Genomic DNA, 18,268 nt, shown 5'->3' with positions numbered 1-18,268 from the left:
CAAACCAGTTGACAAAACATTGTTTAGACAAATAATTAGTTCACTGAGATACATATGCAATACCAGACCCAATATTGCTTATAGAGTTGGTTTAGTAAGCAGATTCATGGAAGATCCACAACAATCTCATCTTGTTGCAATGAAGAGGGTAATGAGGTATCTGAGGGGAACAATAGGGCATGGAGTCTTGTTTCCTTTCAAGCAAAACAACAAGGGCAGTAATAAAATGGTAGGTTTTTCTTATGCAGATTGGTGTGGATATAAAATAGACAGAAAAAGCACAACAAGATATCTATTCAAGTTAGGTGATGCCCCTATAAGTTGGTGTTCCAAGAAGCAAGGTGTAGTTGCTCTATCCTCTTGTGAAGCTGAGTACGTAGCAGCTTGTATGTGTGCTTGTCAAGCTGCTTGGATGATGTCTTTGTTGAAGGAATTGCAAGTTCAAACAGATGATGGAATCTTACTGATGGTGGACAACAAGTCTGCAATCAATCTTGCCTTAAATCCAGTGTCTCATGGAAGAAGCAAACATATAGAGACAAGGTTCCATTACATAAGGGAGCAAGTGAGCAAAGGGAATGTAAGATTAGAGATCTACAACCCAGAAACTCAACTAGCTGATATCTTTACAAAGCCTTTGAAGAAAGAAAGGTTTGAGAAGCTAAGGTTGCAGCTTGGAGTTAAGAATGTTAATGAAGTCTGAATTAAGGAGGAGTGTTAGAGATTTGTAATAATTCAGCTTGTTAGTTAGAAGGAAAGTTAGTTTGTTTCTACTTGTATGCCAAGTTAGTTAAAGATTAGTTGATATAAATATCATGTAATTGAAGTTTGCAATTAATTGAATCACATACAAGTCTTTCACTACTATCATATACTCTTTCTCTGTTCTAATTCTTTCTTTTTCTTCTGTTGCCAATGTATTGATGCACTGTGTGTGCATAGCAACTTCGGTTTCTTACATGACAAGTTAAGGCAATTGTGTGTATGCAAGTTGTAGATACTTGGTTGATCCCAACAGAAATGATGACTATAATAAATTTATAAATCAATTAAATACAAAACGTGTTAGATGGTTAGTGATAACAAACATATAACCTACACCAATTATAAGAGGACCCGAGGGTGTAAGCGTTTAACAGACGTGTAAGCAACTGTAATTTTCATTCTTAACCGAACAAAACTTCGTACCAACGAGATTAAACCATATTAATCCGAAATAACCCGAGAAAAAAATATGAGACGTTAATTATATATACCAAATTATTAACATATAATTATATAATGGTTAGTTATATACAACGCCATCCTATTCGATCAAACATCTTAACTTATTAAACTTTATAGTAATCTTTTCTAGTTTGATATTTAGCTCTGAGTCTAATAGTATTAACCCATAAATTGAAATATTCTAAACACCTTTGCTAATTATATTTATACACAGGGATAATCCTCTGACGTTATCTTGAAGTTTGAACATGTATCTTGAAGTTTCAAAAATGATGTTCATTCGTCCCTTTCTGGATGTGATAGTGTACTAAAAAATGAAAGTTAGATACAATGATATTACTTGAGCTCGAGTTATAGTATCATTATTATTTGTATACGAATTTGAGGTTGTGAAGTTTGAAACAGGTAAATTGTTTGTATCTTTACTTCACAGATTTATGTTTCATCAGGTTTATTAAGCGATGTGGTTGTTAATTAGCCCATTTTTTGGTAGGCAATGTTACTGGTTGAAAGGAAATTGACTTATATGATAAAACAAAACTGATGGATGAACTCATCTCATTAGAAATGGAACTATGGAAGTGAATGAAGGATATAGCAAAACGCGACATTTGGTGGCCCTAAAGACCGGAAATAACTGAGTTTGAATAGCTTGAAGTGATTTATATGGTAGTGTCTTTGTTGGTTTTAATTAGAGGTCGAAAGTGGTTATAGTATAAGGTTTTAAATTTGGATCTACGACTATTGTAAACATTGAAAAGGTTATTTGAGTTGCCGAAATGGGATTGAGACCACAATTAAGATTGTATTTGCCTGAAATTGATCATATCATCAAAATTTTGGAGTCTCCCAAACCATAAATGTTGTGTAAAATGTTGCTCATTGAGTTATGTTGAGAGCTTTCTTTGCCTGTTTGTTTGAAGTCAATGGTTGGCTCTCTTGTTATGATATCTGAATGACTCAAAGTATTAACGGTAACATACTTTGCACAATTAGTTACTTATTCAAGTTTTCTCATATCCGGAACGTACTGCTAAATTCAATTGTATGATGAGTTAATAGACTTGATATAGTTGCTGAGCATGAAGTTAACCTAGTATTTGAATCATAGCGTAACATATATTAGCATGAAGTTAAGCAATTTGCCCAGTAGAATAATTGAAAGGCAAGCCACTTTTGTTTGTTTCAACATATACTAATGCCAACTACATCTTGGAGAAGAACTCACTCATTCTGAAGGTCTAGTTTCAATAAATTATATCATAAATCTCCATAGAAATGATCATCAATAAAAAAAAACCATTGCCTTGAGCAATCCTAGATTTAATGCGTTCTTCTTGATTTTATGTTTCATAGTAAATTTAAGTCTAAAAAACAAAACTATTCATGGAAACTTTTGGGTTTAGTGGATGACTATCCCAATTCGCCCCATCTTCTTCCATCTTCTTCGTTTGTTTTTCTGTCCGCTTTCAACTTAGATGCTACCTTTGCTCTTTCTATTGAGGTAATATGTCAGACTATTCACCACTTCAGTTTTTCTTTTTTGTAATTTCATTTATGACCTATCAAAAAGATTCTTTCATTTATACCATTTAATATATATATATATTGTTTTAATAGTATCTTTAAATTAATCTAGAATTTAATATTATCATATTGGACATCTTCGACCAATAAGAAATTGGTTCCGGTGATCATTCAAGGCCAAAACCAATGTCCTACACCAAAAAGCAGTACTTGTTGAAAAAGATAAATATATGTCTCAAAATGATTTTTAAAGGGCAAGGCAAAAGTTTAAGAATCATTTTAACTTCGTTTTTGTCCAAAACCAAAAACCGGTAAACACAAAGAAAAGAAAAATATCACATCACCTGAAAAATAAGCTTAAAAATCTCTCGGAAAATAACACGTAACCCTTGTTACGACAATTTAGCACATGTCACTAAAAGTAACACGTTACTGATTTTTGGCTTGTTTTTGGGATATAACATTACAAGAAAAATAAAAAATAAAAAATAAATTATAATTTACAATAATAATGTTCCACTTCTAGAAAACAGGTGGCACCTCTAATTGCTTTTATAAAGAGATTACTCGCATCCAATGGTCATACTCGATCGTAAATCAAAATTTGAGTTATTCAACTTGTTGGGAGAATGGGAGATACATGCAACTGAATTTTTAAATGCTTACTTCAAACCCAGAAAGGGTTAGCATAGTACTAGACGCACACTATGATCCCAGAGGAGAACCACAGTTCAATCCCTAGAGAGGCATAGTGGTTAGTTATACCCTGATAGTTGGGTAAGGATACTCAAACCTAAAGAAAAAATGCTAGTTCAATCATGAGTAAATAACGGCTGATTCCTTATTTACCTTTTATCTTGCACACAATCCCTTATCCCTTGTTACCTTTATAAATGACGGAGCATACGACAAAAATTTAAGAATATTTCCTCAAATGGAGGAAAACAATTCAGATGGTATTCCTGTATGCAAAGCAGTAGTACATCATTGGCGTTTCAATAAATCTTGAAAGCTGCATGAATAGGATAAGTAGGATCCTAAATGAGCTGTCATATTGTATATGTACAAGGAAAACTACTTCGGTCAATACTATACAACTACTAATGGACATGGGTGCAATGGCAGCCAAGCCTAAACATGCTAAGAATCACAACACTTCATAGATTTTAAACCAATTTCCTCAAGCTAACCATGATTGGAGAGGGATATGGCTCAAGAAACCAACACTGTAATCCCAAGCCTCAGTAGATCGTGAGGAAAATGCAAAAATTGATACCTTTGAAACTTAAGGGCAACTTGACTCATCTCTGTTTGTAATGATTGAAGTGATGCCATCTGGAATTAAGAGCTCGAACCAGACTGATTTGGTGGATTTGGTGGATTTCGATCGAGAGGGTTTCAGCCCGACTGTCAGAGACAGGGCATCAATTAAGTTGTTGATTGTGATGAACAGCATACAGTGAAAACTCAGTCATTAGGATCGGTTCTGCTTCCAAAAGTTGAAGAGAGGGGAGCAGATCCAGGCATCTGTTGGGGGGACCATACGGAAGCCCCATCTTTTGCTATTAAATCAACACTAGAACTAGGACCATCAGCAGCAAATGGTGAATATGGTTTTGTCACTTTATTTTTCAGTATTCCCTGAACACAAATGCAAAAACTTTATCATACAGACAGAACAAGAAAAGCATAAGCTCATGCTTATGTTTAGAGTCAGATAAAGTTTTCAAGCATCATTTCCTATGTGGCCAGTTATAAATCAGCTGCAGGATACCCAATAATAGCAAGACAATATGCAAATAAACATTTAACGAAAAGTAGGAGAAAAAGAGACACACCTTTGATGCACCTGGGCCATAAGTACTCAATGCATGCTCAATTGAAGAGTAAACTTCAAGTGCTTGATGGGATTCAGGGGTGCACTTTATGAACCGAACATTTTCTTTCATATCCATTGATCTAGACTGCAAATATAATATGAGCTGTGAAGGTAGACCTTTTGGGTTGTCTTTTTTCCTGTGTGTCAGTTCCAACGTACCGAGGTCATCCCACATTATGTCCCACAATATTGAACATGGATCCCTTGCGGGGCTGAACTTCCTCTGAGCAATAATATTGGATGGTTGCTGATAATGACAAAAGATTGTTATGTAACAGTGAATTGAAGAAAGTGGGTTTATTTCATTATTGTCAAGCATGAATACTTACTTGCAATAGTATGACTCTTCTATGAGTGACCATCAGAATTTTCCCTTTCGGAAGCATGAAGTGATCTTCATAAGCATCCGTTAAGGCAAACTTTCCCCGAACTTTGAAAAGGTCAACCTGGCCAAAAAAAGAACCTGATTCTGCCAACTGCAATATGACCTTCATGACAAAATTATGGCAATTGTTCAGAAATTGAGCACCCAAAGGCCAAAAGAAAGTTAAAACACATAAAAGAACCAAAAGGAAATAAGGAACATCTCATTTGTTCGTGAAAATTTGATAATGCAATATAACCAGTTAATTAGACATTTAGACTGCAACATAGTTTCATAAATAAGTCCATCCACAGATATTTTTTGATAAAGTAATTTCCAACTTCAGCTAGTGGGATAAGGGCTTTGTTGTTGTTGATAAAAGAAGAAATATAATGAGATGAAGTGAAGAAAATTACAGAGAGGAAAGGAGGATAAGGAATCCAGCAAACAAATGAACAAAAACAAAATACCAAAGAAATGAAAGAAAATCAATGAAACAAGCTTCGTGGAAATTTCTCCAGGAAATACAGCATTTAAAAGTCAACGGTAGCAGTCTCAAAATAAATACCAGTGCATGAGGCTCACCCTGAGTCTCAAAATAGGTAAAGTAGAAATTTTTTCAGGGTTATAGCCTACATAAAAAATGGCCAATAATAAACAATCATAGCTTTCACCCCATAAACTTAATATCTGTCAAATAGTGACACTGCCGAGCTGAATTTCATAATTAAAAATGCTTGAGAATTAGAGATCACTAAGCTTTCTGTGTTAGTTATTTTACTGTTTCAGTTTGTTTAAGTTGTTGTAACAAACGAGCCACGTGCTCTCCCTTTAATCTCTTTAAATAGAGATTCTCTCTTTTGTAATTTCTCAAGAATTCAATATACAATTTCAGTAACTGCCACATTAAGAAGCAATTACATTTTCTCTCTACAGTTTTCATTCTTCTCCTTTCTTAGCTACGTTTACAGGGTATCATGCCTCCAATGGCTCATGTCTCTGAAGATCTTGGTTCTCCTCCTCCTCCCATGCCTTCTCCGCTGCATTCTTCTCCTCCTTCTCTCACTCTTCCTCTTCCAATGACAAAACTTACAGAGCATAACTTCTTAATATGGAAACAGTTCACAGTTGCGGTTCTCAATTCTCTTTACGGAAGAAGATCGTCTTCTCTGTCGTGTGAATCCAGTCTACTTGAGCTGGGAAGAGCAAGATCAAATGATTCTCTCGTGGCTTCTTAATTCTCTTTCCACAGATCTCCATCCGAGAGTTGTTGGTTGTAGGCATTCATTTCAGCTATGGCGTGAAATTAGTGAGTATTGTAATGCTCAAACTAAAGCCAAGAGTAGACAGCTTAGAGCACAATTGAAATCAATGGTTAAAGGTTCAAGTTCTATCTCAGAGTATTTCATGAAAATTAAGGTAATTGTTGATTCTTTACTTTCCATAGGATCTCCAATCACTCTAGCTGAACATACTGATTGCATTCTTGATGGCTTACCTGAGGAATATCAAACCCTAATTACCACGATTGAGAGTCAAGAAGATACTCCTTCAATCAATGCTCTTCAATCTTATTTGCTGACTTTTGAGGCTCGTCTAGAGAGAAATCGTAGTAGATCTATTTCTGATGCTCTCTCTGTGAATATTGCTACTGCTTCTCCACCTAGTCCTGTCTCCATCAATTCGCAAATGCATACCTACTCTATTAGGTCTCTAATTTCTCCTTCCAGGGGACGTAATGATGGACTTAATCCTACTAATTTTCATGGAAATATTGGATATAGAAGCAATTTCCGTGGTAATCGTGGTAGAAGAGGTGGTTATGGATCTCGTGGTAACTCAGGACCACGTGGAAATACCTTATTCTGTGAGTATTGCAATAAGTATGGACATGAAGTTTCGCATTGCTACTATGCTCCATCTGCTTATGGTTCAGATTACTATGGTGTTCCTCCTGGCTATGGTTCTCCAACACCAAGACACCACTCCAATTTTACTCCTCGTGCTCCAAGAGGTTTTCATCACTATTCTGAGCCACACTTCTCACATCCAAGAGGATCATATGGTCACTATGATCATTTTGCTCCTGATTCTTACTTTGGACCTTCTCATCATGCTGCTCAAGGTCCTTCTGGTCCTCATGGATATCCTCCTAGTCAAGGTCATTTGGGTTCTCATTATGCTATGACTGCATCAGCTTCTGGCAGTGCACCTAACAAGATCAATCCAGTATGGTATCCTGATTCTGGTACCACTAATCATCTCACTTCTGATCCCGGTCTTGTACAAGAGCCTACTGAAAAGTTCACCTCAGATCAGATTTACTTGGGTAATGGTTCTAGTATCCCTATCTCTACTTGCGACAATTCTAAGTTTAATTCACCTTTTAATCCTATGTCTCTCTTTCTCTTAGGAATCTTCTTCTTGTTCCCTCTATCACAAAAAAATTACTTAGTGTTTCTCAGTGGGCACAAGATAACAATTGTTATTTTGAATTTCATTCTCATCCAGTCAATTCTCCCCATTTTCAACATATTGCAGATCCTGTTGTCACTACTACTACACCCATTGAGTCTACTAATTCTGATGTTGTTGGTCTTTCATCTAGTGAGTCCAGTGGTGATGTTCCATCCAGTGAGTCCAGTGAACCTAAGCCTATTCCTAGATCATGTCATCCTATGCAAACCAGGTCGAAGTCGGGGATATTTAAAACCATCCACCCTACGGTTTATCGAGCTCATATTGAACCAACTTCAGCCAAAGTGGCCTTGGCTGATCCTGTTTGGGCCTCAACTATGAAAGATGAATATGATGCTCTTATCAAATCAAACACTTGGTCCCTAGTATCTCTGTCACCCAACAAACAGGCCATTGGTTGTAAGTGGGTATTTAGGGTCAAAGAGAATCTTGATGGGTCTATTAACAAGTATAAGGCAAGGTTAGTTCCAAAGGGTTTTATCAGAAGCATGATGATGACTATAAGAAGTCCAATGCTCTTCTAAAGATCCAATGCTCTTCTAAAGGATCATATAAGAATTGACATACTTTGTTTATTGAGTAGGCTATGTCAATTCTTATATGCTCTTTTATCAAAGAAAAGATCCAAAATAAATCTATTGCAGTTAAACACATCCTAACCAATTTTCAGACTGCAGATGTTCTTACTAAGCCTCTCTCTCCTACAAGATTTCTCACTCTCAGAAGACAACTTCAAGTCTCTAACACAGACCCGCCTTTAGTTTCTCCGGGGTTGTATTAGAGATCACTAAGCTTTCCGTGTTAGTTATTTTGCTGTTTCAGTTTGTTTAAGTTGTTGTAACAAACTAAGCCACATGCTCTCCCTTTAATCTCTTTAAATAGAGATTCTCTTTTTTGTAATTTCTCAAGAATTCAATATACATTTTCTCTCTACAGTTTTCATTCTTCTCCTTTCTTAGCTACATTTACACTGAGCATAAAACCATTCACGAGCCTTCACCTAATAGCTTAAACTGTATAATTGGTCCTTGACATGGTACTAGAACCTCTATGACAAGTAGTCAAGAGTTCAATCCATGCCACACCGGTCTTATAAATGAACAGTAAAATTTTAGAACAAGGTATAGTGGAATAGTTCATTGTCCGTGCTCCAAGCCCAAAAGTCTTGAGCGAGGGGGCATGCTGAATATAAAACCATCCATGTCCTCTAACCTAACAACTTAGCTTTTAGGGGAGATGGTTATTCACAAAACATATGTATCTTTCCAAGTAAAAAGAAGGTTTCTTTTGTTTCCAAGCTTGCATTTAAACTATTCTGCCTATGACTCAAAAGACAATCAACTTTCTTGTTTCAATACTCATCATTTTCAAATAATTAAAAGATAAAATGTTTTAATAAAAAAATGAACTTAAGCTCTGTGATCTATAGCAAGTTGAACCTATGGTACCTGTCCTTGAGCTTTGTACTCATCATATAGTCGAAGCAAATTATCACCACTTATAACACGAGGCAATCTCCTTCGGAGAAGTTGTTCATCAGATGTTATAGCAGATGCAATTTTCATTCTCATAGCATTAGCACCTTCGGTCGTTTTTGAAAGAAGATCCAGAACTCCACTGACTGGTTGTGCAGCCACACCAATAATACCTTTCCCAACACCCTGAACAAAACCTTCAACGCCAGAAGTTTTTGCTCCTTCAAGGGGCTTTGTTAAAATGCCAGTTACCCCTCTAAATAAACCTTTAGCAAACGCTCCACCTCCCTCTCTAATAACATCACCAAAATCCTCCACACCTTTGTTTTCCTGTTACACGAAGTTATATTAAACATGTATATCAGCCTCAAAATCTGAGATTTTTACAACTGCAAAAAACAGCTATAACAAAATAAGGTGGATAAAGAATTAGCTTAATTAAAAGCAAACTTTTAAGATTTAGTAGTTGATGTTCATCTTTGCAATGTTATTAAATTCAGCACAATGTAGTTTTTGCTTTTCACACAATCAAACACCTCCAGCTCCCTTTAACGTGGGTGGCATTTAAAAAAAGGAGCCATTATTGAACCATTACTTAAGAGTGAGATTTTTGTGTCAAATTAGTTCTTTGACCCTTCTAATACAAATAGACAAGCACACTAAAAGACGCACATAAGCTCAGCCAAAATAAAGGCCTTGACTATATCATATTTTTTAACCACCAAATTTCAAATTAGATATGCAATTTTATTTTTTCTCTACATTTTTTATTAATTAGTTATATATTCCTTTTTAGAGAAAAAAACTTTTATTAGAGAACCAAGTACAACAGATTGGGGGAATAGGAAATCCTCTAAAAGATAAAGCAAAAGGGGGTAGAGAAAGGCAGAAAGGAAAAACCAGAAAGCAATTTAGTGAAAGAGAGCTTTCCAGTCCCTTCACAAATAAATGTAAGCAAAAATAGATATCAACGTAATATATTTATTTTGGATTCGTTCACAATAGAGAATCAAATCAGTCCTAAAGAAATGCATATTTGTCATTGATTAATTTCTCAAAAAATCCACTGTTTGAAACTTTGATCTCACACGTCAACCTGAGATATCTTATACTTTTATCATATTCTTTAGGTTATTTAATATTTGACATGCAAGACCGACATGATAATCAATTATAATGCAACAGCTGGATTAGCTGTACTGCTTTACAGGAGGGGTTGCCATTAGCAGATTACAACAACATTTATCCCACTAGGTGGGATGAGCAGATTAGATCTCTTAAATTTAAGAAAGTCCACTATGCCCACTATCGTTGTATAAATTAATCATATAAATTTGTTGACGGTGGTAGTTTGGGCAGATCAAGTGAGCACATAAAAAGTGTTTTGTTTTGTATAAGTGGTGTCAATGGGATTCAAAACATGCATAAGAAGTCCAGCAGTGCAGGGGCCTTAAGATGCTAGATCACAATATTGTTATGCATGAACAGTTGATTTTATTTTAGTACGATTTAAACAACCCTGTGGTAGCCAAATCAACGTGAAGTTCATGACAAAAAATTAGTAGCAAGATTGCACTCAACAACTTAACACGCTGTTACTCAAAGCTTAAGGACACCATGTCTATCACATTTAAAACATCAGTCTAGGGAAATTGCACAGAGGAACAGTCTTCACACAAACCTGTCTCTGCCGACTTTGAATGAACTTCTTATCCATAGACAATGCAGCCACACCTTTACTCATATGTCCAAGTGCACTACTTGCATTGCCCAATATATCAACACCTGAGAGCAGCTGAAGTGGTTGACCAAGAAGATCCTTCCGAGCATTTGAAATAGCCATGCTAATCATAGCACTCTGCCTCATGGTAATATTCTCATGAAACCTCTGGTTTATCCTAACCTGATTGAGGAGCACATTTATTCATATTAGCCACTATATTCTCCAAATCCTAAAACTGAGTAAACCAAAGGCATAACATTTCTAAGTTTTTGTTTTGAGAATCCTCAGCATTTTTAGATACACTACTGATGCAAAATTTAAAAATAAAAAAAAATACCATCAGGAAATTGAGATTTGTTACATAACTGTTCTCTCTTTATCTGTGTCAACTTCCCTTTACATGCATAAATAACAAAATATTTGACAAGTCTGGTGATCCTAGTTTGAAAACAAATGAGATCTAAGGATGACTGTTTCCCTTTAGCAAGAAGCTACAAGATATTTTAACTGTCGTTCATCAAAATAGGGGAACAGAGAGCTTATATAATTAATTAAAATACTTACAGGCATATTTTCTGTATTACCCAGTGCAGTCATTAAGGATGCCCAGAACCCAAGTACACCCCTTGGTCTTTGACTGGGTGACATAGCCATTGACACTCTGAGTCGAACTTCAGACATATTAAGCACACTGTAATTCAAGACAGTGTCATATCCAGTTTCAAGGAACCTAACACAAATAATCCTGAAATTCCAAGAAAGAATCTTGCATACCCAATTTGAATGATTGGATCAACTGATGCAGCAGTAATTTGAGAATCATATAGCCTACCGAGCTTCACCTGTTGGACCATTTCATGAAGGCGCCAAATAACAGGTTCATGAATGTTTACCAAAAAGGCAGAAGAACTTTCTGGCCCCTGCTTAAGATAATCCAACAGAACATGATAATATAACCATAAAATAAATCAAAATCACACAAAACATATAGAAGTTAAACATTGTAAATTTTTTGCTGAATAGTAAGTATAAAGGATGATGCTCACATGAAGACCAATATATGGATAGACACAAAGATCCAAGGATCCATTTGACTGCATTGTCACAGAACATTTCAGGATATAATCAGTTTCTGCCACAGCTTTCTGTGGCCTGAATAGAACCGGCATTGGAGTTAATGGCAATTGATTGTCCACTTGTAACCCGGTCATTCTGAGTTTAAATCTGGAACACAATAGAAATTTGTACACTCAAAATTCAATGGTTGCGAATAAGTGGATAACCAAAACAAACAAAAAAACAAATAAGCTTTAATCTCACTAGGTGAAGTCAGCTACATGGATCAAATGACATCATAATGCTCTATCATAAATCATGTTTATTGACAAAACATTGATTTCCAAATCCTTCTTAATAGTTCCACCTATGGTTTTTCTTGGTCTCCCACTGCCTCTAAGATTTGGACTAACCTCCATTTTATCTACTATCCTTACTAGGGTTTCTAATGGTCTCGTCCACACATACCAAAACACTTAAGGCAAGATTCTACTATATTTTTTTACAACAGGAGTCACCACAACTTTCTCTCTAATGCATTCATTCCTAATCCTACCTTGTCTAGTGTGTCCACTCATCTAACACAATATTCCCATCTCTGCGACATCGAGATTACTATCTTATTAGTATTTTAGTGCCCAACATTTAGTTCCATACAACATGGCCTTATAGTTGTGTGGTAAAATTTTCCTTCAAGCCTGAGTGGCACCTTCCAATCACATATTACAGTTGACACACTCCTCCGTGTCATCCGCTTCACTTGAATTCTATGGTTTATACCCCCTCTATTTTCCCACCATTCTGTAATATTGTCTCAAGACACTTAACGTATGGTATGATCACCAATTTTCACCGCGATGGTAGCATTTGTGAACCACTTGATAAACATTTTCCCTTAAGCATGCCTATGTTGTGCCGAGTGTTATACATAATCGGTCCTAAGCCCGATAAAATGAGAAGGTTGTGCTAGGCAGTCGACTGCCAACGTAAATAATTTTTGAATCTCAATGATATGGATCAACCAGAAAATAAAACATAAATTTAAATATTCTAGGCCAGTGGCTACATCATATTGGTTGACTGGATAGTGGGTTTAAACCATATTTTCCAAAAAAAAACTTGAGAAAATAAATCATGAATTCAATGATGCAACTTTTAACTAAATACAAATCTTACCTACTAATTCCGGATCCCAGACCAGTTGAATATGCCAGAACAAGATTCTCAACAGACATGTATAAAATTTCCTCAGGCGTATGATCTATAACAGATATCCCAAGCTCAGCAAGATCAAAATTAATGTGGAATTCAGAAGTTGTAAGTTGTTGCTTTTGATTGTCACTCATTGATGATAAATTCCTCCTGCCCAGAACTCCTGCAGTTTCAGTTTCTGGCATCCAATCACTGATCTTAACAACATTGATTTTCTCTTCCTTTATAATAGTAACACGCAAGGCTCTGGTTGGTCCACCAGCTGTACTTATGGGCTCATGATCAGAAATTTCATCAATATCATACTTCAGTGATTGCCTTGGGTCAGTACCATCTACGAAGAGTTCCAATAAACGTCTTCTACCAAGATCTTCCCATAAAAATGAAGCAGCTGAATTCGGAAGGAGCAGCTGCCAGGAATCACCAACACCGTCAACTTGGCGAAAGTGGATGGGCAATAACATGCAGCGATTTTCAATCCTATTGACAAGAAATTAATTACAAAAGGGGAAAAAGTCCAATAGCTAACTCAAATTGTAATAATGATAAAGAAATGAAAGAGGTAAACACACTTTGTGTTAACCAAATGAAGAACAAAATTAGCCGATAGAAACACTGAATCCTTCAAATGTTACTTAAAGGGAATACATTACACTCTTATTTGGCACAAGTTGACTCAGATTGGAAAATAATTGTTTCAGATATTGACATTGATACAAGGGTTTTCCAATATTTCTCTTTGTCAATGTTGACATTGCTAAAACTAAAAGAATGGAACATTGTGATGGTTCATAGTGGAGAAAATGAGAGAACAAAAACCTGTAAGGACTTGACAATGAATTTGGACGAAAAATAACTTCAAAGCGTGATCTCTTGGCACCACTTCTTACTGCAACCCTTAATTGCATCGAGTCATCTCCATCATCTTTTTTCAAGTTAATGCGCATTACACCTTCATAGCTAACACTAAATGGTGTACTCCATTTATAGCCGTCAACTCGCAACTGCATGAATAAAGGACCCTTTAAAGATACAGAAAAAAGTAAGATATGTAAATTGCAAAAATATTTTTCAAATTAAAAACACACCTTCAAAAGTTCAACTTTGATTGATGACTGCCACTCAAAAGGTTTTGGAGGGTCAGTAGGATGTATCCATACAACTGACTGAGAATCACATTGCTGCAGGCAGAGACTACATCCAACCCTATTAACGAACATTGTGTGTGGTTGGAAATGAACCACCTGGAAATCAAATAGCTTGATAGTTGATTACTTAAATGAAGGGAATGTATGTGGCTGGAAATGAACCACATGATATGCAACAGCCACCGATAGTTATAAATACTACTATAAGAAGCACAAGATACAGCAAATAACAACTTAAATACCCAAAGGCAAGTAAAAGTGCAGGCAATCCAACCTTTGTTCTGTCTGAAGTCATGTTCAATAATGCTGAAAGCTTGTAGTAAGATCCATCAGAATTGAAAGCCTTGACATCAATGCGTTCCTGAAAGAGAGTTTAAATGAACGTCATATACTATCTCACAAACTAAGGAAATACTACTGCATCAAAAAAAGATAAAGTAGGTGGTTTGTTCATTTATCACTACTACCTTGTTTTCCAGTTCAAGCAGAGAAATCCCAGAGCTGTAAACTTCAGAACGCCGCAAAGAAACAGAAATGCCCACCCTTGGTGACAAATATGTATCTTTTTGAGATTGAAACATTGTAACTCCACTACGACCAGCATAATCTTGTGGCGAAAGCATACTAGGCAATGGACTGTTGTCTTCAATTACTTCAAGTACTTGGAGGTTTCTCCTTGAAGTAGAATGCCTTCTATCCATTGAGATGATGGGGCTTTTCAAGGCTGTTTTGGCAGACTTAACTGCTCTAGAGAGATGGGCTGAATCTACCTCTGCACTTTCCAAAGGTTCCACTTCTACCACACGATATGCCAAAGCAAGAGAAGAGTCATTGACAATCCAGTAAGGGACAAAAATCCTCAAGGTTTTTTGGGCAGCACTTGTTCCCCCCATATCATGTTCAATGCTCACTCGCAATTTCCTGCAAATAATTATCATAATGGAGATGATGGATGCCAAAATAAATGTTATGGATTTGGAACAATTATTGGCATATATGGAACAACCAATGTATGAAGTATAGCTTATGATTTTACACCATAATATGACCAAGTCTTCATGAAATTGCATGAAATACAAATTATGATCAATTAGACTTAAAACTAGCACAGATAAAAAAAACTACCCCCCGCTCCCTATTTTCTGTATGCCCAAGAAGAGATACATACATAAACTAGAAAATACGTTTCAACGGAATAGTCATTTGATAGCTAGTTAAGTGTGCTCTTACATCATGAAGCTCCAGAAACTCATTCTAATGGGAAAATATGCAGACATGAGAAACAAATGACCTAGAGTGTATGAACTTTCCAGAGGAAAAGAAAATGTTCACGTCTCCGCCATTATAGTGATAGTGCTTGGATGATATGATAAATAATTCATTAGATGGTATGGAATTTCAAGAAAAAAAACTCCTTAACCAGACAGTGAAAATGCTTTACTCAAGATTGACATTGGAAAAGAATATTCAGTTTTTGATATGTTAAGGATTTTAGTATATCATGGACTCAACAGGTAACTTTAAAATACTCTATGACAAAATGATTATTGTAAGTTCTTTAAAACTCTGAATACAAACCTTCTACTTTGCCGGTTAACCATCCAGAAATATGAGAAGCGATTAGAGAAAGAAGGATCCAGAACAAGAATAGAGTCCTGAACAATGAATCAGGGAAAGAAATTGAAGGCAAATCAATTATGGTTGCAGAACCCAAACAATTTCAAACAAAAAAAATTCAGAATCATAAAATTAAGTACATGCAGTGTTAGATAGGTTACCACCTTTTCCATAACCCAACCACCCTGCACAAACAAAGTTAGATACACAGGTTTCTGAATATCAGCTGAATAGATATGTACACTCTGACGAGAAGATATGACACCATGATGTCTCTCAACACAATTTCCTTCCTTAGTTTTCTCCAAGATTGAAAATTCAGCAGGACAAGGGAGCCGGTTCTCCAATTTCATCGGAGAGTTAATAGATATTTTCCAATCATATACAGGAACATTTAGTGCAGTATTAAGAACTGTGGCATCTGAACCCACACTAAACCATAATTGTTTACTCCCACTACTAGGATTACAACACAGAAGTATATCCTTTTTCTCAAGCTCATTTAGCTTCAAAGAACAACTGTGCGTTACAGAATTTTGTCTAGAACCTGGATCTAATAGGTTGTCTTTGCTATATATGTAACTTGAACCAACAGCTACAGCACGACCCCATGAGTAGGAGGGTTGCGAACTATTGAAGTTAGGTCGAACTTGCAAATATTGGTTTGAGTCCTTTGATGTACTTCTCCAAGATAAAACCGCAGAAGCCCTAGGGTGCACTGTACTTGCTCCGCTGTGCAAGCACTCAATACCTTCCTCAGAAATGGTTTCTCTAGTACAAATCCAGCGTCTTCGACGCACATTATCAGAGGCTGATTTTGTTGAAAACTTCGAAGAAGTAGGAGGCCATTTTAAGTTTTTAAGGTCGGGCCCGTAGGCCCAGCCTTCCTTGTCAACATACTGAAACTTATCTATGGACCAACCCGACGCCCATTTCCATCCAGGAGGAAGTGGAGGTTCAAAGAAATCCTTCAAAATGAACAAGTGACTTGGATTATAAAGAGAATGTGGTAGTTAAGGAAGTTAATAAGTGATAACAAAATAATCATAAATACCTTAGATGAGTATGAGAAGTCCCTTGTGCTCCAGTGACCAGGATTATCAAGGTGCACAGCTGGCCAATCGTTACCCCAACCAGATGACGAATAACACTGATTTTGAAAGACCTCTTCAACAGCAGTACTAGTACTGTTTGCCCCTAGTAAGGGATCAGTACCATGAGATGCATGGGATGTCAAAATATTCAACACAACATCTGAATCATTCACTACTGTAACAAGACTCCTGAAAACTGCATGCTTCTTTCCATTTTTCATGACAACTTCCATACCAATGTATTCATTATTTAATGATTTTGGAACCACTGACAGTGGAAGCAATGACCGAACACTCTCCCACTTACCCTCTGGGCTAAGCCCTACCCAAAAACCTATGTCTCTATCAACAACATTCTCATTTTCCAAATCTTTTTGAATTTTAGCAATTGTGTTTCTTTCAAAATAAGAAGTCGAAACAAAGAGGCGCCCATTTTGCATGGCTCCAACGTTACTTTGTTCAACCTGAAAAGTGAACATGAAGAGAGAAATAAAGTTGTAGATATTTAATTATGTATTTAATGGACACATGGAATTTAGATGATGTAAAATATAACAACTGACCATTCTACTAAGTGGGAATGTTCTAATATTCTGAAAATCGCATGGTTGGTGAAACAATCTCACAGAAGAAACCTTCCTTAGAACATTTGCACCATGCCCAACAGAAAACGAAAGCGAAGCCACAACATCCCCTGCATGACGAATACACAAGTTCTGAGGTGCAAAAGCAAGCAGAGTTGGAAGAAAAAAATAAAGTTCAAAGGTAAGCAAATTTGGAAGAAAACATCCCTGGCTAATTGGTTTGAAGAAAACAAGTAAAATATGGGAAGTTTGAATAAAGTGGATCAATTAACCAGATAATCTGAGCATGTGTGCATTTGATTACCAATGACAGTCATTGATGATTATACAATTCAAACAACATAAAATTGTTTATAATATTGAAATTAAAAAGGATATTAAATAAAAATATCTAACAAAAATATCTCTATAATTTTATAAATAAAAATAGTATAATCATCTCCAAGTATAAACAAAGTTTCATCGAACAGGGCATCCAAGACATACCTTTTCCAGCTTTTGCAGCTAGGTTGGTAACCTCTATTTCCAACTTCGCAGGGGCCTGTAACAAATTTCTCAGTGGAACAGTAAATACAACAAACTCTTTACATATATAAAAAATTCTGACGATGATAAATACACTATGCTGATAAAACAAACATATAAAATGACAAAAAAAGGGAAGACTGTGCAGGAGCTTCTATAAATACTTTAGAAATTGGACAGGTCAAAATTATGCAGTTAGATATACAAATACAATTCCATAAGCAAGAGTAAACAAAAAAGTGAAATCTAAAGCTGAATTTAGAAAATGAATAAAATGACATCAGTGTTGCCATAGAAAAACAACACTCTCTAAAGTAATGTCAATATGTTCTGGTAAGTTATAAACTTCATATGATGAG

The 18,268-nt window shown here is 36.0% G+C and overlaps 1 protein-coding gene across 2 annotated transcripts in view; it reads right to left on the bottom strand.

Annotated features, from left to right (window-relative positions):
• The window catches only part of LOC109329610, a 51,470-nt gene continuing 36,822 nt past the window's right edge, over nt 3,621-18,268 (bottom strand). For both annotated transcript variants that reach the window (XM_019563305.1, XM_019563304.1), the window contains 18 exons: nt 17,871-17,925; nt 17,364-17,494; nt 16,761-17,264; nt 15,871-16,674; nt 15,668-15,744; nt 14,557-15,010; nt 14,364-14,450; nt 14,030-14,185; nt 13,761-13,945; nt 12,906-13,421; nt 11,720-11,897; nt 11,448-11,593; nt 11,238-11,364; nt 10,632-10,853; nt 8,924-9,280; nt 4,963-5,121; nt 4,593-4,880; nt 3,621-4,395 (listed from right to left, as the gene is read on the bottom strand). In XM_019563305.1, the coding sequence (XP_019418850.1) occupies nt 4,222-4,395; nt 4,593-4,880; nt 4,963-5,121; nt 8,924-9,280; nt 10,632-10,853; nt 11,238-11,364; nt 11,448-11,593; nt 11,720-11,897; nt 12,906-13,421; nt 13,761-13,945; nt 14,030-14,185; nt 14,364-14,450; nt 14,557-15,010; nt 15,668-15,744; nt 15,871-16,674; nt 16,761-17,264; nt 17,364-17,494; nt 17,871-17,925 (4,620 nt within the window). In that variant the 3' untranslated portion in view covers nt 3,621-4,221. The remainder of the gene's footprint in view (nt 4,396-4,592; nt 4,881-4,962; nt 5,122-8,923; nt 9,281-10,631; nt 10,854-11,237; nt 11,365-11,447; nt 11,594-11,719; nt 11,898-12,905; nt 13,422-13,760; nt 13,946-14,029; nt 14,186-14,363; nt 14,451-14,556; nt 15,011-15,667; nt 15,745-15,870; nt 16,675-16,760; nt 17,265-17,363; nt 17,495-17,870; nt 17,926-18,268) is intronic.

Source organism: Lupinus angustifolius, chromosome LG16, assembly GCF_001865875.1.
Source record: "Lupinus angustifolius cultivar Tanjil chromosome LG16, LupAngTanjil_v1.0, whole genome shotgun sequence".
NCBI classification, from domain to species: domain Eukaryota; kingdom Viridiplantae; phylum Streptophyta; class Magnoliopsida; order Fabales; family Fabaceae; genus Lupinus; species Lupinus angustifolius.
This window is presented reverse-complemented; position numbering and strand designations above follow the sequence as displayed.